Source organism: Podarcis bocagei, assembly GCF_964188305.1.
Source record: "Podarcis bocagei genome assembly, chromosome: 13".
NCBI lineage: Eukaryota > Metazoa > Chordata > Lepidosauria > Squamata > Lacertidae > Podarcis > Podarcis bocagei.
The window spans coordinates 44,648,791-44,675,539 of NC_138138.1; the positions used below are offsets into that span (position 1 = coordinate 44,648,791).

The 26,749-nt window shown below is 40.7% G+C and overlaps 1 protein-coding gene across 1 annotated transcript; it reads left to right on the forward strand.

Annotated features, from left to right (window-relative positions):
- Positions 1-341: 341 nt before the first annotated feature.
- Positions 342-26,749, forward strand: LOC308570726 (vomeronasal type-2 receptor 26-like; the record flags this gene model as incomplete). The annotated part of the gene is made up of 10 exons (XM_081165637.1): positions 342-559; positions 1,103-1,394; positions 6,622-6,762; positions 8,674-8,800; positions 10,385-10,674; positions 14,757-14,869; positions 15,457-15,748; positions 20,558-20,698; positions 24,483-24,609; positions 25,845-26,749. 10 exons carry the CDS (start codon positions 342-344, stop codon positions 26,747-26,749), a joined length of 2,646 nt encoding a protein of 881 aa, XP_081021763.1.

Here is a 26,749-nt window from a genome sequence, read left to right on the forward strand (position 1 = left end):
ATTGAGCCTTTCAAAGCCTGGTGCCCTTGGACAGTTTTGGATCACAACCCCATCACCTTTAGCCAGCTTTGAATGCTGTGAATTGTAGTCCAAAACATCTGAAGGATATAAGGTTGGAGAAGCCTGATAAAAATATATTACCTCCACCAATCACAGCTAGACTTAGGAATCAGAAACCAGCAAGGATCCATCAGTGTCATCACTTTTCTCTCTCCAGTTTTCAGTCTGGATTTCTGACATAAGAGCAGACTAAAAGGACAATTAGATGAGACTACTTCACTCTCAAAAGCTGTGATAGTACTAGGGGGATCTTAAGAGTATAGGGGAAAATTGTACTAAAGATGGTGGCATTATTGGTCTTACTTCTGTTTCTACCTCGTCATGTAATATGCAAACCTCAAATTCTTAAATGCCATGTCCATGATCCATATACTCCACTTCATCAGTATCATCAGGAAGGAGACCTCATCATTGGTGGCATAGCCTCTCAAAACATCATCGTCTCCAGTTCAGTACCCTTCGCTGAAAAACCCCTACCAACATTGTTTGAAGGGCTAAAGTAAGAATTGAATAACTTCTCTTCTGTATTCTGATTCCTTCTTTGGACACCGGAGCGATTAGTTATAGGAGAACGGTAGCTAAACTGTGGCTCTGGACTCCATCAGTTCCCATCAACAGTGTCAATCAATAATAATAGGCATTGTAGTACCACTTTCCCCACTAAATCAAACATTCAGGTATCATATGAAGACATGTAATATTGTTGTGGAAATAACTGCATCACTTTTGCTTCCAGGTCCCAAGACAATGAAATAAGGGCAGGACTTCTACACAAATTATGAAGCCTGCCTTAAAAATGTAGACCAGGAACATTTTGAAGTCTGCATTCCACACCCATAGAATTTCACGTCCATCCCTTTTCTACAATTCTAGGCAAGGAGGATGACTAGTAGTGATACCTGTTCAATAGTTTCCTCAACTGAGAAAATAGTTAAATAATTGCAGTAATAAATAATACTAATGAGGATTATGTAGAACTGAGAAATGATAACTTTACAAAGTGTTACATACTCTTCTGATAGAAAATGAAATTCTCTTTTAGTGTGGTACCTAAGAACTACCAGCACATCCTGGCCTTGCAATTTGCAGTGAAGGAGATCAACAAAAACCCTCAGCTCTTACCCAATGTCACTTTAGGCTTCCGCATCTATGACAGCTATTTCAATGTGAAATGGACCTTTTATGCCACAATGTTACTCATATCCACACTGGAAACATTTGTCCCCAACTACATCTGTGACATCAAGAAGAACTTGATAGCCATCATTGGGGGACTGGACTCCCAAACTTCCCTTCATGTGGCAACAGTCTTGGATATCTATAAGGTTCCACAGGTAATATATATATACCTCTGTCAACTTATGGGAACTTTGCACATCAAGATAAATTTGGATATATACAGTTCTTTTTTTCTGGGTGGATGCAGGGGTACTCATATGCCTAAATATTTTGTGAATATTTGTACTTTTGTCCATTTACTGTATTTATTGTTCTCGATTTGAACTTTAAAATGGTGATTTTCCTGAGTCAAAATGACAGTACCCATAAACTTTTCTTTTTAAAAAAAGCACTGGATATTTAATGTGCACATTTCAAATAACCATGCTTTTCCATGGTTATCCAAGCTAAGAGATAAAGTCTTGATAGCATGTATTGTTTTGCTTCAGACGTTCCCTTTGGCCTAGCCATTGACTGCTATATGATAACAGCTGATAGGCAGGTGAGTGTCACTTGGCTTAGCAAAAATAGCATGCACAGGCCAAATGGCGAGGATTACAAGGCCCAGTGTGAAGTTGCCCCAATGTTGCTCTCAATACATAAATCTAAAAAATAAAAGCTATTTCTGCTTCTGTCTCTTTCTCCTAATATCACAACTACGTTTAGCTCATATATGGCCCTGCTCCAGTGATGAATGATAAAACTCCAGGCCTTTTCTTCTACCAGATGGTGCCCAAGGAAACCCACCAGTATAAGGGGATCCTGTCTTTGCTTCTGCATTTTAGGTGGATATGGATCGGAATCCTAACATTCTATGATGAGAATGCAGAAAGATTTGTGCAAACTGTGGTTCCATTTTTTTCGAAGAATGGCATCTGTTTTGCCTTCATAGAAAGAAGTGACAAACTTACTTATCTCACGGAAATGAATGATATGTTTAAACTGGGGGCAAAAATTCATGACAGAATAAACGATAGCAAAGCCAATGTAGTGTTGGCTTATGGAGAATCATATGCTCTGGCATATTTTAGATGGTTGCCTTACCTATCAGAACTGGAACAAAGTTCAAATAAGCCAAAAGCTAAAGTGTGGATTATGACAGCCCAGGTGGAGCTCACTTCTTTTGTCTATCAACGGACATGGGATACAGAAATACTCCATGGGGTTCTCTCATTCTCAACTCACTCTAATGATCCACCAGGATTTCGCCAGTTTGTCAAGAGCAAAACCCCTTCCAACCCGAAAGGAGATGGCTTCATTTTGGACTTCTGGCAACAGGCATTTGGCTGTGTATTTCCAAATCAAGTTGTTGGCAGTGTGAAGGGGGATATTTGCACTGGGCAAGAGAAGCTGGAGAATCTTCCTGGTCCTTTCTTTGAAATGAGCATGACCAGCCACAGCTACAACATCTACAATGCTGTCTATGCTGTGGCCCATGCTTTACATGCCATGTCTACATCCCGAGGCAAACACAGACCAGTAATGATCAGGGGAGGAATGAAGCTTCCGAATCAGCCACTGTGGCAGGTACTGGACTGCACACCCTTCCTCAAAGAGGTTCAAAACCTGTTCTGTTTGCCTTTTCTATCTGTCCATTTGGTTAACTGTCATTATCCCTATGCAACCACAGCAGGGGTGAGCAATGTGGGTGCAGCAATGGTCTTGAAATCTTCTCCAGATGCCTTCAAAACCACTTCCTCTATTCACTGCCCTTTGGCCATGAGATGCACATAGAGCTAAATGGGAACTTCTTCACATGCTTTTCTAGCTTCACTTTCAGCCCACTGGACTTCACTGCCTATTAACATCAGACAGAGACCTTTACTGCATTCATTTAGGCACCTGCTTAAAACATTTTTGATTAGGCAAGTTACATGTGTGTTGATGTATTTTAATCTCCTTACATTATACTGCTTTCAGAAACAACCGCTGTGGCGGGTACTGGGCTGAAAATCCTTCCTGAAAAAGCTTCAAAAGCCTTTGGTTTTATACCGTTGCTAATTGTAACTTTTCCTATGCAACCATAGCAGGGGTCAGCAATGTGGGGGCAGCAATGCTCTTGAAATCTTCCCCAGGTGCCCCCAAACCACTTCCTCTATTCACTGCCCTTTGGCCATGAGATGCACATGGATGCTTTATCTCTCTTGAAATGCATTTAAAGCCAAATGGGAACTTCTCCACATGCTTTTCTAGCTTAAGATTCAGCCTACTAGAGGTCCCTGCCTATTGACATCAGACAGACACCTTCACTGTATTCATTTAGGCACCTGCTTAAAATATTTTTGTTTCGGCAAGGCACATATTTTACGTTCACATTCCTTGCATTTTACTTCTAATTTTAAATCTTTTAAATCTCTTCTTTTAAACTGTTGGAACGTAAAGTAGAAATACTGAAAGAGAACAAAAGAAAATGAATTCCATCCAAGTATGATATAGCCAACTTCTAGATTTTGCCTTTATCACTATTCCTTCTTCAACCTGTTGCTTCAACTATTCATACCATCCTCTCAGATGAGCATAGGGCTGATTTCCCATTGACTTCTGAAGTTGGAGTATCAGAGGTGTAATATATCACATAGGAGCATCAAAGGTATAATATATCAAATAGCACAGCATATAAAGTCTATAGAGAGCAAAGTGATATATTTTAGACAACAAAATGAACAGAGCACCCACTTTCCTGTTAATAAAGTTTTTAATCACTGTGTGTGCATTTGCTGCCGGAGATCATAAAAATCTGTATTTGAAATGAACTTCCAAATTTGATAAATTCTTGGCATATAATATAATATAATATAATATAATATAATATAATATAATATGATTAATATAATATAATATAATATAATATAATATAATATAACCATCTATATATATATATATATATATATATATATATATATATATATATATATATATATATATATATGCTTTCGTAGATTTTCACGGGTACAGGAATGTAGGTTTTGGTGTCTTCGGGTGTCTTCCCGTGTAAGAGTTGGGGTGTCTAGGCGACGTTTCGACGAGGTCTCACTCGTCATCTTCAGGCTGGTGCTTTCGGCTTCTTGTTACTAGAACAGAGCAGGATCTCAGTGTTTGAGTTCCTATAAATACTGTTGAGGGGGTGTGGTGTATAGCCTCCAACGTTCTGGGCAGAGAGGAAGTTCCTAGGTTAATGTGCCTTTTCTTCTTTTGTTCATTAATTACTTGAGGGATATCTTGAGTGATTACTTGAGTGATATTCTGAGTACCACTTAGGAGGGTCATTAGGTGTGGATTAGTTGCTAAAGCTTTCGTGTCTTGACCTCTTGACCTTGTAAAGAGTTTTTCTGAGAAGATGGCTGTACTGCACTTAGTTGTGCTCTGGCTTGGCTTCGTGTATAGGGGCGAGCTGTGGTTTTGTGCCCTGTGCCAGCCAGATCTGTGTAGGGATTGCAGGGGGGTGCAGCATCCGGAGGTGCCACTATGGTTTGGCTACTGGATGGTGTCTGTAATTTATCTGTGGAGAGGGTCTGGGTTTGGGTCTGGTGTGGTTGATTGGAGATGGCGTTCTGTGTGCCTCTGGTTCTGGTGTCGGTTTTTGTGGGGAGGGCTAATTTCCAGATGTCTGGCAGGCGGGACGTGTCGTCACGCTTGTTCATGTTGTGAGGGTGTTTCTCTATCTCGATGGCTTCCATGATTATTCTCTTGTGGTGATGTTCCATGTTAAAGAGCAATTTGGAATCTGCAAAATTAATTTCGTGTCCTGTTTCTTTCATGTGTTGGTAAAGAGAGGAAGTTTTTTCTTCTTTTTTGACGGCATTCTTGTGTTCTGCGATACGTGCATTTATTCGTCTGTTTGTTTGTCCAATGTACGTGGCTGGGCAGACTTTGCAGGGTATTTCATAGACCCCTTGGTTTTCTAACTGGATTTTATCTTTTGGGTTTCTGAGGATATTGGCTATTTTTTGGTTGGTGCAAAAGGCTGTTTTGATATTGTGTTTATGGAGGATTTTGCTAATTTTATCTGTAGTGCCCTTGATATAAGGAAGGAGGGCCATGCCATTGTTTTCTTCTGTGTCTTGGTTTTTGGGGGGTGTTTCTTTTTGGATTAGCTTCGTAACCCTGTTTTGCTGGTATCCGTTGGCGATTAACACATTTGAGAGATTCTGTAACTCAGTTGTCAAGTGGTCTTTGTCAGCCAGGCGTTTGGTTCTGGAGATGAGAGTCTTGGCTACGGAGTTTATTTGTGCAGGGTGGTGGTGTGATTGTGCATGTAAGTAGCGGTTGGTGTGTGTTTTTTTCCGGTAGATAGTGTGTCCTAGGGAGCCATCAGGTTTGGGTTTCTGAGGCTACAGATAAAATAAAATAAAACACAAGAATGCCGTCAAAAAAGAAGAAAAAACTTCCTCTCTTTACCAACACATGAAAGAAACAGGACACGAAATTAATTTTGCAGATTCCAAATTGCTCTTTAACATGGAACATCACCACAAGAGAATAATCATGGAAGCCATCGAGATAGAGAAACACCCTCACAACATGAACAAGCGTGACGACACGTCCCGCCTGCCAGACATCTGGAAATTAGCCCTCCCCACAAAAACCGACACCAGAACCAGAGGCACACAGAACGCCATCTCCAATCAACCACACCAGACCCAAACCCAGACCCTCTCCACAGATAAATTACAGACACCATCCAGTAGCCAAACCATAGTGGCACCTCCGGATGCTGCACCCCCCTGCAATCCCTACACAGATCTGGCTGGCACAGGGCACAAAACCACAGCTCGCCCCTATACACGAAGCCAAGCCAGAGCACAACTAAGTGCAGTACAGCCATCTTCTCAGAAAAACTCTTTACAAGGTCAAGAGGTCAAGACACGAAAGCTTTAGCAACTAATCCACACCTAATGACCCTCCTAAGTGGTACTCAGAATATCACTCAAGTAATCACTCAAGATATCCCTCAAGTAATTAATGAACAAAAGAAGAAAAGGCACATTAACCTAGGAACTTCCTCTCTGCCCAGAACGTTGGAGGCTATACACCACACCCCCTCAACAGTATTTATAGGAACTCAAACACTGAGATCCTGCTCTGTTCTAGTAACAAGAAGCCGAAAGCACCAGCCTGAAGATGACGAGTGAGACCTCGTCGAAACGTCGCCTAGACACCCCAACTCTTACACGGGAAGACACCCGAAGACACCAAAACCTACATATATATATATATATATATAGATGAAAACTGCTTTCCTCCAAGGTGGATATTTGGAAACATGACATGAAAGTGAACATCATGTTTTTCTCTTGCTGAATTGAAGCCTTATCGATACTTTCTCTTTCTTTTTCTATCAAGCTCCATCATTTTCTGAAGGGTATCTCATTTAACAACAGCGCTGGGGATAAGATTTCCCTGGACCAGAATGGGGAGATATTGGCTGGATTTGATATTACCAATTGGATTGTTTTCTCCAACCAATCCTTTCAGAGAGTGAAGGTAGGAGGGGTGGATTCCCTGGCTCCTCCACAGCAAGCGTTGACTATCAATGAGGGAGCCATAAAATGGCACCATTGGTTTAACCAGGTAGGATGCGAACATCAGCCCTTTGTAACACTGAACACTTTAACTTAACATAAAAGGTAATTTCATTGTACATTGTTCAACCTTTATAACATTGGATTAAAGTTAAAACAAGCTATGAATTAATGTTATAAGCTAAATGTACAGTCTCTATACTGGTTCCAGTTACACTGAAAGTGAATATGTTAACTGACAACTTGAAGAAGTGAATCCTAAATAGATTTTGATGATATCAAATATATTGTTATGCGTTTGGAGGATCAGTCTGGATGAAACCCTGGTTCACATTACAATTCTGGGGTCCTGCACCAGTGAGGGGAGAATACATAAAGGGAAGTTTGCTGGACTAGTTCCTTTGTCAAGGGAATGTCTTTGACTGCCTAGTTAAGACCTATAGATTGCAGATATAAATACAGTATTTCAGTTTCAAAAGGTCCTTATGTCAATTTTCAGCACTTTCGCCACTGTGGCTCTTTTTACAAAATTGGTTTAAAGTTTTGACACATTTGCACACCTCACAAGTCAGATTATGCATGCCATGTTTCAAGGTTTTAGAATGAGCACTCACACGTTACATTGTGGGTGCCTTTTGCGGGATCACATGAGGTGGTACAGTTCCCCGGGAATTTACTGGCAGACAGGGACTGGCCTGCCTCTCAGTGTTCATTTTTAGAGGTTCATGCCCAGCCTCAGTAGTCAAGTTTCATTGCCGGAAGGTGGGGCCAGTCCTATATATATAAGGGGGTGGAGCCGACAGTATCCAGGCAGTCGGCTCAGGAGCTTCACCCACGCAACCCTCCCTTAGTTTAATGTTTTATTGTTTGCTGGTTAACTTTTTCTTCCTGTTTAGTGGGTGCTGATGCAGCCTATGTCTGGTTGCTGTTGAAGGACCGGGAATAAATTTTCCTGCATTGGCAGGTTTTGTCTTCCCCGTAGCAATTAGTCACAACTTTGGAGGTTATGGCCTTGGGTGGAATCCTTTAGTCTTTTCTTCCCTATATGGCAGGGCGGGGGGCTGAAGTGGTGAGTCACACCCCTGCAGTGGCGATTCCAGGGTCCCCCTCTTAAAGGGGTTTTATATATGGGTGTCATTGGCCATACATTGAAAGGTCGTCAGTGAACTACCCTGCGTGTGGGGATATGGGCTTGGCTGCCTGCTACACTTACATCTCGCAGAGCACCCCCATATCCCATTTACCCTGATGTGCCCCAGTTCCCCCAGCTGGGGGGCTGGGAGGGATACATGCCCAAGGTCTAAGCCAAGGTCTTCCTACATTTGGAAGTTTAATAAAGTTGTGGCCTAATTTTAATTCCATATAATGATGTCAGAGTCTTTATTCCTTCCTTATGATCCCTGGGGACTGGGGCTGTCGCTGCTTGGTCACACAATAGCGAGTGTGTGACACTGAGGCTTTACATTTGTAGACATCACAAGTCAGATTATGCATGCCATGTTTCAAGGTTTGGAATAACAGGTGTATAACTCTGAGGTTTAATTTTCATTAAGCGACACCACCACAACCCTTTAATGCCACTTTGGCAGAAAGAGGACTATAGAGGATATTAAAAAAGTACTATCCACAACAGTAACTGCAAAACACACACACACAAAAACCACCACCAATTTATTGGAGTTTGCACATTGAGTCAAAGGAAAATGCCAGAAAATGAGTCAAAATGGAATTGAAGCAACCTATTAAATGAATTCCTGAAATGAATGTTGTTGTTCTTTTGCAAATCCCTTTTAAGGAAGAGCTTAACTTCCCCTTTTAGCTTTTCTTTGAGTCCACTTATTTTAAACATCTCTCTCTTTCATTTGTGTTCTAGACACAGCCTAAGTCTGTATGTACTGAAAGCTGCCGCCCTGGTTTTTGCAGGAAAGTGAAGGAGGGGGAAGCATTTTGCTGCTACGATTGCATCCCATGTCCAGAAGGGAAGATTTCTGACCAGGAGGGTAAGAAATTTAGTATATATAACATGCATTCATCAAGATTCCTTTAGACAGTTCATGAAATATTGAAAAATCTTGCTGAAAGAGACCTAAGGAAAGTGTGTGTGTGATAATTTGTGATTGTAGATGTTGAATGTTATTATTAAGGAAGAATCCTATAGCAAGATCCACCAGGTTGAACAGGATTAGTATAAAGTTGATTTTCAGATGAGCCGGGAGGTTTGTGTAACAGCTGGAAATTTGTCATTATACCTCCCTCATACAGGCTTTGCTGAGTGATATGCTTCTTAAACTGGTGTAAGCCTTAAAAGGGGAGTATTACAGGGGTTGAAACGGGGGGGGGTGTACTTAGAATACAATGCATGAAGCCCATTCAGCTTGGTCACTTGACCTGGAAACCCAGCGTGGATTAAGCCAATAAAACACTATTTTAAAAGCTTGTTTTCTCTCTCACGAGCTTTGGCTCACTAAACCAGCAGCAGCCATGCTCCTGAATGGATTTTGGATCTGGTGTACTTTTTGCCAGGGGTCAGCAACCTTTTTCAGCCATGGGCTCCCCCTCTGTCCCTCAGACCATGTGGGGGGATAGACTATATTTTGAAAAAATAATAATGAATGAATTCCTATGCCCCACAAATAACCCAGAGATGCGTTTTAAATAAAAGAACACATTCTACTCATGTAAAAACATGATGATTCCCGGATTGTCCGTGGGCCGGATTGAGAAGGCGATTGGGCCACATCCAGCCCCCGGGCCTTAGTTTGCCTACCCCTGCTTTATGCCATCTTAATTGCTGCCAGGCTTGCATTATGTCATATTCTTGGCATGGATTTTCTCCCTAAATGTGATATGTTCTTCTACAGAAGATCTTGAAATCTGTTTTGACACTTTGGCTAGAGTTGACTCAATCCCTGTAACTTTCACAAATTTTTGCCCATGATTTGTTTGATTGATTACATACTTAATCATGCATTTTCTATCAAAATGTGTGTAGGCATATATATTTTTCTTCACAAATAATATTTGAATGTGCATTTACTTTTTGGTAACATAATTAAACATGTATTTTGATGCCCTTAAACTTCAGAGAATTGTGCTGTAATGTTTGGAGAAGTTTGAAATACATAAATCCAGAGAAGAGTTGAAAGGTGTTGATTAAATCTTCAAATGTAGAAATTTGCAAAGTTTCAATTACACAATAACTCCTTAATGATGATAAAAAAAATCTTTCCAGTAGCACCTTAAAGACCAACTAAGTTAGTTCTTGGTATAAGCTTTCGTGTGCATGCACACTTCTTCAGATCCTTAATGAAGAAGTAACTAAATGTGAGCAACTTGAACAGTGATAGGAAAATTTGAGTTGGCTTCTAGCCGGAGATGAGGAAGGGTCTCTGTGGCCCTACCTCTTGCATTTTGCCTGAATCAGTATTATACATCGGATAGGTGAGAAGGGAACGGTTCCATCAGTTGTGTCTTTATTGTTTGAAACTCCTTGCACACTTTTAAAATCATTTTAATTATGTACTTACCGGCAGTGGGATGCTGCTCATATTTTTGGGATTAAGGACCATGTTTTTCTTTCACAGACATGAATGACTGCTATGAATGTGAAGATGAAAAGTATCCAAACAAAGATAAGAATATATGTCTTCCCAAACGTGCAACCTTCTTGTCCTTTGAAGAACCTCTGGGCCTCAGCTTAGCCTGTTCTGCTCTTTCCTTTGCTTTCATTACAGCACTGGTACTGGAAATATTTGTGAAGCACAGGGACACTCCTGTTGTGAAAGCCAACAACCGGGAACTCACCTACACTCTGCTCATCTCCCTCTTGCTTTGCTTCCTTTCTGCATTACTGTTCATTGGATATCCATACAAGGTGACATGTCTCCTCCGACAAACTGCTTTTGGCATCATCTTTTCAGTAGCTGTTTCTTGTGTGCTGGCAAAAACCATCACTGTGGTTCTGGCTTTCATGGCCACAAAACCAGGATCCCGGATGAGGAAGTGGGTGGGGAAGGGACTAGCAAACTCTATTGTCCTCTCCTGCTCCCTTATTCAAGCACTCATCTGCACTGTATGGCTGGTGATCTCTCCTCCATTCCCTAATCTTGACATGAAGTCAGTGGCTGAAGAAATTGTACTGGAGTGCAATGAGGGGACTGCGACCTTCTTTTACTGTGTCTTGGGCTACATGGGCTTCCTAGCTGTGGTCAGTTTCACTGTGGCCTTCCTTGCCCGGAAATTACCTGATAGTTTCAACGAAGCCAAGTTCATCACTTTCAGCATGTTGGTCTTTTGTAGTGTTTGGTTATCCTTTGTTCCTTCCTACATGAGCACAAAGGGGAAATACATGGTGGCTGTGGAGATCTTCTCTATCTTAGCCTCCAGTGCTGGCTTGTTGGGTTGCATCTTTTCCCCCAAATGTTACATTATTTTGCTGAGGCCTGAGCTGAACAATAGGGAACACCTAATAAGAAGAAAATGATGAAGAAATCAAGGGTCTGTGTCACTGGATATAATATTTAGTTCAGGGATTTGTATGCATCCCTTAAAAGGAGCACCCAGAATCCTCTTCAGGCAACCACTCCACAGGATTTAACCCTCCTCTGCTGTCAGTCAAAAAGTGGGAAGGAGATGGTATGTCTCTTTTCCCTGTCCACTCCCAACTTTAATCAGAATTTTTAAAATACCAATTAAATATTAGGCCTTCCCCCAAATTGCTCTAAGGATGAATACAGGGCAGGGTAGTTGTTCCCTCGGTCTGCCCAATCCAGGACCCTAAATTTCACCCCCAGATCAAGTAGGGTGTGCAGATGCCCACTGAGCACTACTATTGCCTACATATCTCCACTACTTGCCCTCTTTCACTGCACTGATGTCCCTATATTCAGCAATTCCAGACCTGATTTTTCCTCTGCTGACTATGAACTCTGCATTTGTTATCATTAGGTCATGGCAGTGTATTATTCTGCCCTTAGGCTCTGTCCCACAACTATTCAGCAGTAGAGATGAACAATTTTACACTGTCTAATCCCATCTTATTTTTCTGCATGTGGCTGTGTTAATGTACATCCTGCTCCATTGTAGTGGAACACACAATATGGTCACCACCTGTAATTGCAACTGGCAATGACTTTGGCTGGCAGGCACTCATGAAGGCCTCTTGGGTTGGTTGCTGATATGCATGGTTTGCTGGTAAGTTGACAGGATACCAACATAAGTGACATAAGAGGTCGGGCTTTTTTTCAGCCAGAACTCACTGGAACTCAGTTCTGTCACCTCTCAGGTGGGCGCCATTGCCATTATAAGAGAACAAGGGAGGCATTCATACAGAGTTTTGGCAATTCTTTTTCTAGAAAAATAGCACTGAGAAGGGTCATTCAGATGGATCCTTGGTGGCAATGGGCAGGAAGAGGGGCCCCCTCCTAGTGATCCTGTGGGGTTCCCCAGGAAAGGTTCTCAACACGGGGCATTCCGTAACTAAGGGTTATGTTTCACCACTTTCTTTTCCACATTGAAGGAACTTTTATCTCTTCAGATTAAGAAGTATGAATGAATTAGAATATTATAATTAAAATGCACCCAAGTAAGTATTGTATTGCATTGATTATAACATAGTGCCTGAAATCTCATTTCCCCGAACCCATCTGTAATAAAAGTTTGCTCTTGAAATGTCTGTGTTGTGAATTTCTGGGTTTAGAACTGTTTAGGCACATTTTCAGGGCACCATGAGTTTGACTCTCAAAACAGAGCCACTTCTCATACGTGCATGTTTTTAGAGGTTCATGGGTAAATTATGTGTGCATGCCTCTCCCAGCACTTCCTGGGTATCTGCATAATAGCATAGCCAGAACTCCCCCCTCCCCCCCGCCTTCTATATTGGTACATCTGACAACATTATTTTGTTGAGACCAGAACTGAATGATAGGGATCTATTAATTAGAAGGAGGCCTTGAAAAAGGCACAAGAGTATTTCTTTGCTTCAGTGTACAGGCTGGGAATTTATGTCCATCCAACACATTGTCACATTGTCAAGATGAGGAATTGGGGGGGGTCATTATATAAGACCACACTCGCTGATCAAATTTGCTGATCAAGCTGGAACAGCTTGACAAGGAATTGAGCACAAAGTTATCAATGAGAAACAGAGAAAGATCTGGGGAACCAATTAGGAAGAAGCACCTCAAGTGAGTTAGCGATAGGGAAAGAGAAGTCCAGAGTATCCATCACTGTTTGATGCAGAAGGTCAGGGGATTCCAATGAACTCCAAATTTACACCTTCATGGATGGTAGTAGGATCCCTCTTGGAGAGTTTTGGGGCTACATTATGATACATTTAATGAAACAAAATTCCTATACAGGGATCTGCTACCTCCAAATATTACTCTTTCTAATGGTATAAAATCATTCATCATACATGAATTACCCATATTCTGTTATTTCTTTTTCTTGCTGACTTGCAATATAGATTTTAATATTATATCATTTTATATACTGTTATGAATTTGGACTGGGACAGGGAGAAGTAGACTGCATGTCAGATCCTTCTAATCCCTGGATCCAGCAAGTGTTAAAATATAAGCCAGGCTACCTTCCTGTGTTGAGGTGACTGCCTGGGTGATGGGCCATTGGGAGAACAAAGGAAAGGGGGCTCTATGTGAGACAGGAAATGGTTGGGACCCTGAATAGGTTGAAAGGAAAAAATCCCGGGTTTAGAGTTGAAAGTTTGCACTGATGCGACCTAGAAATAAAGCAGCAAGCAGGAGAAAGGGTCAGAGAGCAATGTTTGAATTCAAGGCTACAGCTAAGAGGGGGGGAAATAAAGACTTTAGGGGTGTTAATGCTGTGAACCACACCCCCCATCATAGGTTCAGGACGTATATAATGTGTAAATAAACCATATATCCTAAAAATGCCAAACTCTCTGCTCTGCCTCATTCCAAAAGAAAACACAAATCCTGGCTGAGCGCCTCAAGTCCCAGGAATCTACCACCACTTAGAGATTGGGGTGGTGGGCAAGAATCAGTATGTCCGCCCTTAAATTATATTCCTATTTGTAAAGCACAAAGAAAGGGAAAGGGGGAAATAATGATGTATTTGTGGCACAACTGTTTAACTTTTGGCAAGGAAAAAATGACAAAAGGAGAGAAGGAACGGGAGATACAAGAATAACAAGAGGTAAAATTGAGCACTGCCAATAAATTAAAAATTTGTTCCATGTTGGAGAAGACAGAATTTCAGGAGGCCAGTGTTATGATCAAACACGTTCATTTCATCCCTCTCTTGAGACCAAAGGGTTACATTTCCAGTATTTTCTTCTTCTTCTTCAAAATCTTATGCAGCTAAGTGGAAATAAAAACGTCCATAAAAAAAGACACACAAGTGGCTATCTACCCTTCAATTATCAAAAGCACTATAATTAAAGTTTCCATTTATCACACCACCTCATGGACTTGCACAGTACACTATCAAAGTTAATGAGAAAGTCTGTGAGAGGTACTGTAATTGAGCCTTTCAAAGTCTGGTGCCCTTGGACTTTTCTGGATCACAACCTCATCACCTGTAGCCAGCTTTGAATGCTGTGAACTGTAGCCCAAAACATCTGAGGGATACAAGGTTAGAGGAAGCTGATAAAAATATATTACCTCCAGCAATCACGGCTAGACTTAGGAATCAGAAACCATCAGCAAGGATCCATCAGCGCTATCAATATTTTATTTTTTTCCAGTTTTCACAGTCTAGATTTCAGACATATGAGCAGGCTAAAAGGACAATTGGGTCAAATTAATTCCATCTCAAAAGAAGTAATATTACAAGGGGTTTTTTTTATTATACAGAGCAATTGTACCAAGAATGGTGGCATTGTTCCTCTTGCTGTTGATTCTACTGCCTCATGCAATATGCAAGCCTCCCATTGTTAAATGCCATGTCCATGATCCATACACTCCACTTCATCAGTATCATCAGGAAGGAGAGCTCATCATTGGTGGCATAGCCTCTCACAGCATCATCGTCTCCAGTTCAATAGCATTCACTGAAACCCCCCCACCAACATTGCTTGAAGAGATAGAGTAAGAACTGAATAATTTCTCTTCTGTATTCTGATTCCTTCTTTGGGCACTGGAGTGATCAGTTTTAGAGGAGGGGTGGCTAAACTTTGGCCCTGCAGTGGTTGTTGGACTCCATCAGTTCCCTCAATAATAATGGGCATAGTAGTATAACAACATCTGGAGAGCCATGGTTCTCCGTCCTTGACCTAGAGGCAGAACAAATGTTTCGGTCGAAGGAGATATGTTGTAAGAGAAATGTGATCAGGAGGAATTTCCACAAATTTGAAGAAAATGTTGCCACTTCCCCCACTGATTTAAACATTCAGGTATCAAATGAAGACATGTAATATTGTTCTGTAGATAACTGTATCACTTTTGCGTCAGGGCTCCAAGATAGTGAAATAAGGGTAGGACTTCTACACAGATGATGAAGCCAGCATTAAAAAATGTGTATTAGGGACATTTTAAAGGCAATTTCTTCCCCTTTAAAAAAAAGTTAAATAAATGCTGTAAAATATAATACTAATGAGGATGATGTAGAACCGTGTTGTGATAAATTTACAAGGTGTTACATGCTCTTCTGATGGAAAATGAAACTCTCTTTTTAGAGTGGTGACTAAGAATTACCAGCACATCCTGGCCTTGCAATTTGCAGTGAAGGAGATCAACGAAAAGCCTCAGCTCTTACCCAATGTCACTTTAGGCTTCCACATCTATGACAGCTATTTCAACGCCAAATGGACCTCTCATGCCACAATGTTACTCATATCCACGCTGGAAACATTTGTCCCCAACTACATCTGTGACATCAAGAAAAACCTTTTAGCCATCATTGGGGGACTGGACCCCCAAACATCCCTTCATGTGGCAACAATCTTGAATATCTATAAAGTTCCACAGGTGAGATATGCATCTCTTTGTCATCTTACGGGAATTTAACACATCTAGATATATTCTGATAAATGAACGCGCACATTTCAAATAATCACGTGGGCCACGCTAATGGCAGATCCAAGTTAAGAAATCAAGTATTGATAGCACATATATTATTGCTTCAGACATCCCTTTTGGCCTAGCCAGTTCCTGATGAATGATAACAGCTGATTGGCAGGTGAGTATCACTTGGCTTAGCAAAAAGGGCTTAGCATGGGGAACCCAAAGGGCAAAGATTAGAAGGCCCAATTGGAAAATGCCCCAACAGTGCTCTTAATACACAAGTCTAACAAAAAAAAAGTTATTGTTGCTTCTGTCTCTTTCTCCTCCTACCACAACTATGTTTAGCTCATATATGGCCCTGCTCCAGTTATGAATGTTAAAACCCCAGACCTTGTCTTCTACCAGATGGTGCCCAAGGAAGCCCACCAGTATAAGGGGATCCTGTCTTTGCTACTGCATTTCCGGTGGATATGGATTGGGATCCTTACTTTCTATGATGAGAATGCAGAAAGATTTGTGCAAACTGTGGTTCCACTGTTTTCCCAGAATGGCATTTGTTTTGCCTTCATAGAAAGAAGTCACAAATCTACTTATGTCACTGAAATTAACGATATATTTAAACTGGGAGTAAAAATAAATGACAGAATAAATGATAGCAAAGCCAATGTAGTCTTGTTTTATGGAGAATCATATGCTCTGGCATTTTTTAGATGGTTGCCTTACCTATCAGAACTGGAACAAAGTTCAAAAAAAACAAAAGGTAAAGTATGGATTATGACAGCCCAGGTGGAGCTCACTTCTTTTGTCTATCAACGGACTTGGGATACAGAAATATTCCATGGGGTTCTCTCATTCTCAACTCACTCTAATGATCCACCTGGATTTCGTCAGTTTGTCAAGAGCAAAACCCCTTCCAGCTCAAAAGGAGATGGCTTCATTTTTGACTTCTGGCAACAGGCATTTGGCTGTGTATTTCCGAATCGAGTGGTTGGCAGTGTGAAGGGGGATATTTGCACTGGGCAAGAGAAGCTGGAGAATCTTCCTGGTCCTTTCTTTGAAATGAGCATGACCAGCCACAGCTACAACATCTACAATGCTGTCTATGCTGTGGCCCATGCTTTACATGCCATGTCTACATCCCGAGGCAAACTCAGACCAGTAATGATCAGGGGAGGAGTGAAGTTTCAGAATCAACCACTGTGGCAGGTACTGGACTGCACACCATTCCTCAAAGAGGTTCAAAACCTGTTCTGTTTGCCTTTTCTATCTGTCCATTTGGTTAACTGTCATTATCCCTATGCAACCACAGCAGGGGTCAGCAATGTGGGTGCAGCAATGGTCTTGAAATCTTCTCCAGATGCCCTCAAAACCACTTCCTCTATTCACTGCCCTTTGGCCATGAGATGCACATAGAGCCAAATGGGAACTTCTTCACATGCTTTTCTAGCTTCACTTTCAGCCCACTTAGCTGCCTATTAACATCAGACAACTTCACTGTATTCATTTAGGCACCTGCTTAAAACATTTTTGTTTAGGCAAGTCACATGGGTGTTGACGTATTTTAATCTCCTTGCATTATACTGCTTATTTTTATTATTTAAATATTTTAAATTTCTTCTTTTAAATGGTTTCAACTTAAAGTAGAAATACTAAAAGAGAACAAAAGAAAATTAATTCCATCCAAGCATGATATAGACTTTGCCTTTGTCACCATTGCTTCTTTAATCTGTTTCTTCAACTAATAGTAACCTCTTAGATGAGCATGGGGTTGTTTTCCCATTTACCTTTGAAGTTGGTGTATAAAAGGAATAATATACCACATAGCATAGCATATAGTGTCTATAGAGAGCAAAGCGATGTATTTTAGACAACAAAATGAACAGAGCCCCCACTTTCCACTAATAAATTATTTATGGCTGTGTGTGCATTTGCTGCAGGAGATCTTAAAAATCTGTAATTTGAAATGAACTTCCAAACGTGAGAAATGCCTGGCTATATATGAAAAGAAATATGCTTTCCTCCAAGATGGATATTTGGAAACATGACATGAAAGTGAACATCATGGTTGTCCCTTGCTAATTTTTTTTTATAAGATATTTATTGAAATTTTCAAAGTGTTATAAAATAAAAGCAGTAGAAAATACAAAATGAAAATAGTTAACAAGGTAGAAAAAGAAAAAAACCCAAACCCCTTCCAACCATATGAATACAAATTCAAAAATAAGAAAAAGTGACAGGAAAAAAAATACAAAAATACGTCACAAACAATTAAAAACATTTAAAAACAAATTCATTATTCTCAAATCCTCAACTGTCATTACCTTCTTTCTTTGACCTCCTCCTCCTCCCTTTCTTTGTATCCTAGTTATTAATTATCCCAGCAAATCCTTTCCATATTTCATAATATTCTGTCATTACGTTACCCTAAACTGTTTTAATCTTATCTTTCTATAATAAAATAAACCTTAAAGCTTAAAACTTACCAACTTCTCATAACCATAATATTCTTTCATAATTATTTAAACATCTTTACTAAAGCCAAGTAATTTCATTCCAACATTTTTCTAACATTCATCAATTTTATAAAACAATTCAAATGGTAGAAAAAAAATACAAACAGATCCAATCTTCATCCAACGTCCCTTCCTCTTGGCTCTGGGTTTTGTCAGTCCTTATTATCCCGTCGATCTAGCCCATTAATCTGGCAGCCTTATATCCGAGGCCCTCAAGTCTCTTCCATGTCCCTTCCGCAGCTCTTCTTCATATTTGTAGCTGTATTTTCCCTTGTCTCCTGCTCGTGGTAACTCCAGCTTGGCAATATTTTTAACCCTTCTCAACAGATCAGCCCCTTTTCCATATTCAACACTGAATTCCATATGGTATTTAAAAGCATGTTTCAAAGACCCTCCAAAATTAAGAGACCCCACAATCCCAAACATCTCACGGCCCATTGCTAGATTTGAAAAGTCCAAACATCCCAGCATAGGGGGGGGGGTCAATCCAGCCCCCCATTTCCAAGCCAAACCAAACTTTTCCTTTCCAAATCTGGCTTTTTCCAAGTTCATTTGTCAAATCCGAAAACTCATATTCCTGTTGGGCCTGTTCTGTCAGGACACACTCCTGATTTAATTCTTGAGTGGGCTCCACATATTTTCCCACTGTCTGTTCAAAATTTCCCACTGCCTGTTCAAAATTTCTAGTCGAAGTCGCCATCCAATTCACCTTCTCATGTAATTGTTCCAGTAGGGCATTTGTTTTATAGAAAGCACACAACAAAGCTTCTGAATACATTGTCCTGCAAGGTCAAATGCCTGTTCCCATGATTGTAATCTGTAACAGCTGCTGGCTCCCTGGAGTTGGTTACAGTTACACAGTCTCCCTCTAGGGGAAAAACTTCTATTTGTTCTTGCAACAAAGTTTCCCTTTTTGAGATACTTTGTCAATATTTGTTACTTAAAGATGCGAAGGGAAGCAGTGGAATTTTTCTCTTCTTTTAGCTATCTGTCAAAATCACTTGTCTCTGGTCAATGAACTTCAAACGTCAGTCCTGATACCCCGCTCCAGGATCAGGACGGAGGAAAGTTACTTTACTTTAAACTCACTTTAAACAGTCCGAAAAAGATCCCCCTCCTTCTCCTGCTGTCAAAGGGGGGTTCCACAATTTTAAATGATGAAATCCAATCCTTTAAAGGCAATTTTCTAAGCTCTAGTTTACATTGTCTTTGCTTTATTCTGTCTACAGAAGAACAGAAGGCTGACTTCCTGTTTAGACCTTCCCGTTCCGTACCAAATTAAAATAGGTTTTTAAAATCCAATTCCTTTCTGCTCGCAAGTCCTTATTTAATGTCCAGTTGTTCAAAGGCTAAGGACTCACGGGTGCTTATTTTAGAGTCCAAATTGTCCCAGGAAAAAGGCAGCGCTTTCCGGAAACGGCTGAGCGGCTTCGCTCCACGGAAATAGCAGTTGACTCACAGCACCGCGCCACTTCCCCCTCTTCACTTCAGAGCCCGTTAGCAGGTTCCTTAGCGAGTTGGGGGGGCTCTAAAGGTGCCCGCCGAGTCCAATGGTCACAGGCTTCATCCGCCTGTGATTTTTAAAAGGGTCCCCGCTTCGCCGTAGCGGAGAAGACCCGTTTCCCGCGGAGCTAGTCCCTCCTATTCAGAGGGAGTCCGCCATTACCAATGGCGCCACCCCGGAAGTCTCTGTCCCTTGCTAAATTGAAGCCTAAATTGAAGGGGTTAAAAAAATTGGATGTACTGTGCTATACTGGAAGCAAAAAACCTTGTTTTGATGAAATGGAAGAGCCGCAAAAAGATTCCATTGATCACATGGATTGATATATGGACAGATTTGTTGTTGCTGTTTAGTCGTTTAGTTGTGTCCGACTCTTCGTTACCCCATGGACAGATTAGCTACATACAAACGAATTGTATGACAACGCAAAATAAGAATGGATAAATATGAAGAAATCTGGAACGAATATTTAAGTGATAAGGCGAATAGTGGTGGGAAGTAGAGGGAGGAGAGAGAGGTGGGAAAGTATTGTTGTTGTTTTTAAAAAGGTATAGTCATAGGTATATCAGTGTATGCAAATCTGAATTGTCAAATTGTGCTATTACTCCTATTATGGTGTTTCAGTATATGTCTTTTGCAGTTGATATTTGTATCGAAAAATTGATTAAATATTAAAAAAAAAAACTTGCGATGAAAGTGAACATCATGATTGTCCCTTGCTGAATTGAAGCCTTTTCTATACTTTCTCTTTCTATCCAGCTCCATTATTTTCTGAGGGGTATCTCATTTAACAACAGCGCTGGAGATAAGATTTCCTTGGACCAGAATGGGGAGATTCTAGCTGAATTTGATATTACCAATTGGATCGTTTTCTCCAACCAATCCTTTCAGAGAGTGAAGGTAGGAGGGGTGGATTCCCTGGCTCCTCCACAGCAAGCCTTGACCATCAATGAGGGAGCCATAAAATGGCACCATTGGTTTAACCAGGTAGGATGCGAACATCAGCCAATGGTGATTTTAAACACTTTAACATAACATACAAAGATAATTTCATTATACATTCTTCAGCCTTTATAAAATTGGATTGGAGTAAAGATTAAAGATAGAACAAGCTATGTATTAATGTTATAAGCTGAATGCACAGTCTCTATACTGGTTCCTTTAACACTGGAAATGAATGTATTAATTGACAACTTAAAGAAGTGAATTCTATATAAACAAAACAGCACAATTTCCTCCAAGCTGGAATTCTACACTGATTGTGTTAATTCACAAGAAAGGGCCGCGTACAGACCCGGCGAATTTTAGACCAATTAGCCTGCTAAATGTTATCGGGAAGATCTATTCAAGATTTCTACTAAACAAATTAACGACCTGGATGGAAAGCAACAATATCATCGCAGAGGAACAGGCGGGTTTCCGCCCCGGAAGATCAACAACAGACCAAATTTTAATCCTAAATCACTTGGCCACCAAGTACGCTGGCAATGGCCTAAAAGCCCTCCACGTCGCCTTTATAGACTTTAAGCAGGCCTTTGATCTAATTCCCAGGAACCAGCTATGGACAAAATTGGCAGCGACATCTAGTGACCGCCGCCTTCTCCTGCTGATTATTAATTTGCATACAAATACCCTCCTGAGGATTAGGATAGATAGTAAGGGGCTAGTCTCCAATCCGGTTGCCACCACTAGGGGGGTAAGACAGGGCTGTTTGCTTGCCCCTGCTCTGTTTAATTTCTATATTAATTCGCTAGTGGAGCATATGGCAAATGCTGATTTCCATCCACCAAAACTGGCAGGACGAGCCTTGAATGTCCTACTGTATGCGGACGATGCCGCCCTATTAGCTACCTCCCCCATCGGATTAAGGAGGATGCTTCAAGCTCTTCATGAATATGAGACCCAACACGAGCTCCAACTAAATTATGCCAAGACCAAAATAATGGTCTTTGCTGCTCGATTGAAACCTAATTTATGGTCTATTAATGGTATTCCTTTAGAGCAGGTCAGTTGCTTTAAATACCTGGGTCAGGTTGTTAGATCAAATAGGTCCTTCCTGGCGCACAGAGAATACATAGCCTCGAATGCATCTAAAGCAGCCCTGGTGATTAGAACCCTGTACTCCAAGAAACAGGCACAAATTGTCAAAGTTGCCTTACGACTCTTTAAAATGAAAGTCCTCCCTCTTCTGCTGGTGGGCATTGCTTTGGGCTCACGTAGGGATTTTGAAAAATTGGAATTTATCCAAACCCAATTCCTCAGGGCTATACTCAGGATCCCTCCCCCCCCCCCATGGCAGGTGCGATCATAAGACTGGAAACCGGTTGTCAAGCCTTTAGGTATGTGGCCCTGAAAGCGAAGTTATGGCTATGGCTTAAGCTCTGTTTCAGACCGGTGGGTTTGGCCCCCTTGATTCTGAGGGATAACTTTAAATCTCCATGGGAAGGGGAGATAGTGGAGGAAGTGCAGAAGCGCGGGTTGTCCTCCCTTTATATAGAGTCTATGGCGTATAGCCACGCAAAGGCGGTGATCGCGCAAAGATTAAGGGATATTGCCAGACAGGAGGACATAGCCCATGTGAAACCTGGGTTGTTTCTGGGGGAGCAGCTGTATCGGGCTGCTCCAGCTCGCTACCTGGCCGATATCCACTACGTGGAATACCACAGACTATTTACTGCGGCTAGGCTGAATGTTCTTGACTCGGCGGTCCTGAAGGGAAGATATGGAGGAGTCCCATATGACCAGAGATTATGCCACTGTTCATTGGGTGAGGTAGAATCCACAGAGCATATCTTATTGAGCTGTCCCAGCTACAATGATTTAAGACAGTATCTTATAACTCCATACTTACCCCAGCTCAGTTCCCGACAAAGAGGAAAGCAGACAGCATATCTGCTAAATAAGTCTTCTGGGAAAACAACTTTGTCAGTGGCTAAATTTCTTTTCCTGGCACTCAAGTGTCGGAAACGCATAATTGAATGCCTTGATGTGGGTTATCTGTAAGAGGTCTAGTACTGTGGCCCTACCTTATTTATGTACCCCTATGATGTTATAGTTTATAATCATTGTATTTTATTTCTATCGGTCAAATAAAGGATATTGATTGATTGAATTCTATTCTGTATATTCTATTGAATATATTGTTATGAGTTTGGAGGATCCGTCTGAATTCAAGCCTGGTTCCCATTCCGATCCTGGGATCCTGCATCAGTGAGAGGAGAACACATAAAGGGAAGCTTGCAGAACTAGTTTAAATAAAGCCATATGTTTAAATGTTTTAAAAAAGCCATATATGCTCAAGACTCTGTGGTCTCCACTGAGCTTCCTTAAAAGGAAATCTAAGTCCTGATTCTATCACTGCTCAGAGCCTGATGTAGCATATAACAATATAAATGCAAATTGCACCCAATGGGCCAACCTAGATAGTATCTCAAATACTTGGGCTGCCACACATCTGTGCCTATATTTATAACAATGCTGAGAGAAGGAAGAAACATGATGTGACATCAGCTTTTACATAACCCCCGTAACAAAAACCTAATCCCTATAACTTCTGGTTGTTATATTCCTAGACAGAACAAAAGAACAATGTAAAGTCATTGGTGTTTAATATAGTCTGTTCAATATCATCAACAAGGAAGTCCTTACACCTCTCTGTACCTCAGTACCCCTTGGCTGTCACTATGAATCATTCTCTGGGGCATCTGAATGCTCCTCCTTCGATACTGATATTAAGCCCACAAACGAATAGCTGAGTGGAGAATTAGATGCCACCATCTCCTGGATAGAGAGCAATGCTAAAAGACCCAAGGCAAGAATGTGGGATGCTTGCACAAAAACACTTTTGATCAGACCACATCGGTTGAATTTTAAACAAAATATTTCGTTTAATTAAAAAGATCTTTTAAAAAATAGATGGTTGCTTCTAGCTCCCATATTCTTTAATGGGCAAGGAAAACATTAATCATGTAGCTGAACTGTTACTTTTTCAGAATTCACAAATAAAAATAATAAAAAATTAAAACATTAGTCATCTTTGAACCACTCTGACCTTTGCCAAGCCAATGACAGCATGTCATTTTTGAGAAGCCTGAATAAATTGCATCAGTGGTTTTCACCAAAATTAGAAAGCAAACCTATGGCTTGCAGGTATAAATATTACAGTAAAATAAACATTTCAGTAAAAAGGGGGGTCCATATGTCAATTTTCAACACTTTCTAAACTGTTGCCCATTTTTTAAAAATCGTATGAATTTTTGACACATTTGTAGACCTCACAAGGCAGATTATGCATCCCACAATTCAAGATTTTAGAATAGCAGGTGTATAACTCTATCTGATGTCAACTTTGCATTAAGTGACACCACCACAACCCTTTAATGTCACTGTGGCAGAAAGGTGTGCATACCTAGTCAGAGCCCTGACTAAAGAGGATGTTAAAAACATTACTATCCACAACAGTAACTGCAAAAAACAATGATTTATTTGCCTTTGCACATTGTGTCAATGGGAAATGTCAGAAAATGTGCCCAATTTGGAATTGAAACAACCTATTAAGTGAATTGCAGAAATGAATGTTGTTGATCTTTTCCAAATCCCTTTTAAGGAAGAGCTTCATTTCCCCTTTTAGCTTTTCTTTGAGTCCACTCATTTTATACATCTCTCTCTTTCATTTGTGTATTAGACACAGCCTAACTCTGTATGTACTGAGAGCTGCCGCCCTGGTTTTTGCAGGAAAGTGAAGGAGGGGGAAGCATTTTGCTGCTACGATTGCATCCCATGTCCAGAAGGAAAGATTTCAGACCAGGAGGGTAAGAAATTTACTGTCTATATTTATACTTTGCTGCCTCTAATCGCGAACATGCATATAAAATTATGCAATCACCAAGGTTCCTTTTTACAGCTTATGAAATATTTAGAAATCTAGTAGAAGAGGGACCTAATGAAAGTATGTGTGTGTGTGATAATTTGTGATGTTGAATGCTATTATTAAGGATGAATCCTATAGCAAACTGCAGCAGCTTGAACAGGATTAGTATAAAGTTGATTTTCAGATGAGCCATAATGAGCATTCTGTAACAGTTGGATATATCATATAGGGTTGAGACCAGGGTGGGGGATATACTTAGCATACAACACATGAAGGCTATTCAGCATGGTCACATGATTTGGAAACCCAACCTGAATTAAGCTAATGAAAAGGGTGGTGTAACCCCAACGCTATTTTAAAAGTTTGTTTTCTATCTGACAAGCTTTGGGTAGCTCAAGCAGTGGCAGCCCTGATCCTGAATGCACTTTGCATCTGGTACACTTTATGCTGTCTTAATTTATGCCAGGATTGCATTTCACCATCATCTTGGCATAGTGTTTGTGCTTCTTTGTGAAATCATCTTCTACAGCAGTCCTTGAAAGCTGTTTTGACACTTTGACTAGAGATGGCAGAATCCCTTTTACTTTCACATACTTTTGCCCACTATTCGGTTGATTTATTATATACTTAATTCCTGCATTTTCTCTTGAAATGTGCTTAGACATTTATTTTTCCCTTACAAACAATATTTCAATGTCCACTTATTTTCTGGTAACATATTTAAACATTTATTTTAATGCCCTGAAACTTCATAGAATTGTGCCGTAATGTATGGAGAAGTGTGAAATACTTAAATCCAGAAAACAGTTGAAAGATGTTGAAAGGTCATTGAATGTTGAAATCTGCAAAAACTGAATTACACAATCACTCCTTAATGAAGGAGTAAGTAAGTGGGAGCAACAAAAACAGTGACAGGAAAATTTGAGTTGCTTCTGTATGTAGATCAGGAAGTGTATCTGTGCCCACCCTTGAATTTTAAGACTATCAGTATTCAACATGGTTTCATCATTTTCAATATTAATTGTTTTGAACTCCTTATATGCTTTTGTATTCACAAGATCAAACTTTAATTTTTAAAAACTGGTTCAAAATATTGAAACAAACAAACAATAGAGGAAGGCAGAGTGGCATGTTGATCATTTTTTTGGATTGAAGAACCATGTTTTTCTTTCTCAGACATGAATGACTGCTATGAATGTGAAGATGAAAAGTACCCAAACAAACATAAGACTATATGTATTCCCAAACGTGCAACCTTCTTGTCCTTTGAAGAACCTCTGGGCCTCAGCTTAGCCTGTTCTGGTCTTTCCTTTGCTTTCATTACAGCACTGGTACTGGAAATATTTGTGAAGCACAGGGACACTCCTGTTGTGAAAGCCAACAACCGGGACCTCACCTACGCTCTGCTCATCTCCCTCTTGCTTTGCTTCCTTTCTGCATTACTGTTCATCGGATATCCTGACAAGGTGACATGTCTCCTCCGACAAACTGCTTTTGGCATCATCTTCTCAGTGGCTGTTTCTTGTGTGCTGGCAAAAACCATCACTGTGGTTCTGGCTTTCATGGCCACAAAACCAGGATCCAGGATGAGGAAGTGGGTGGGGAAGGGACTGGCAATCACTATTGTCCTTTCTTGCTCCCTTATCCAAGCACTCATCTGCACTCTGTGGCTGGTGATTTCTCCTCCATTCCCTAATCTTGACATGAAGTCAGTGGCTGAAGAAATTGTACTGGAGTGCAATGAGGGGACGGTGGCCTTCTTTTACTGTGTCTTGGGCTACATGGGCTTCCTAGCTATTGTCAGTTTCACTGTGGCCTTCCTTGCTCGGAAATTACCTGACAGTTTCAATGAAGCCAAGTTCATCACTTTCAGCATGTTGGTCTTTTGCAGTGTTTGGTTATCCTTTGTTCCTACCTACATGAGCACAAAGGGGAAATACATGGTGGCTGTGGAGATCTTCTCTATCTTAGCATCCAGTGCTGGCTTGTTGGGTTGCATCTTTTGCCCAAAATGCTACATTATTTTGCTGAAGCCTGAGCTAAACAGTAAGGAGCACCTAATAAGAAGAAAATTTTCTTAA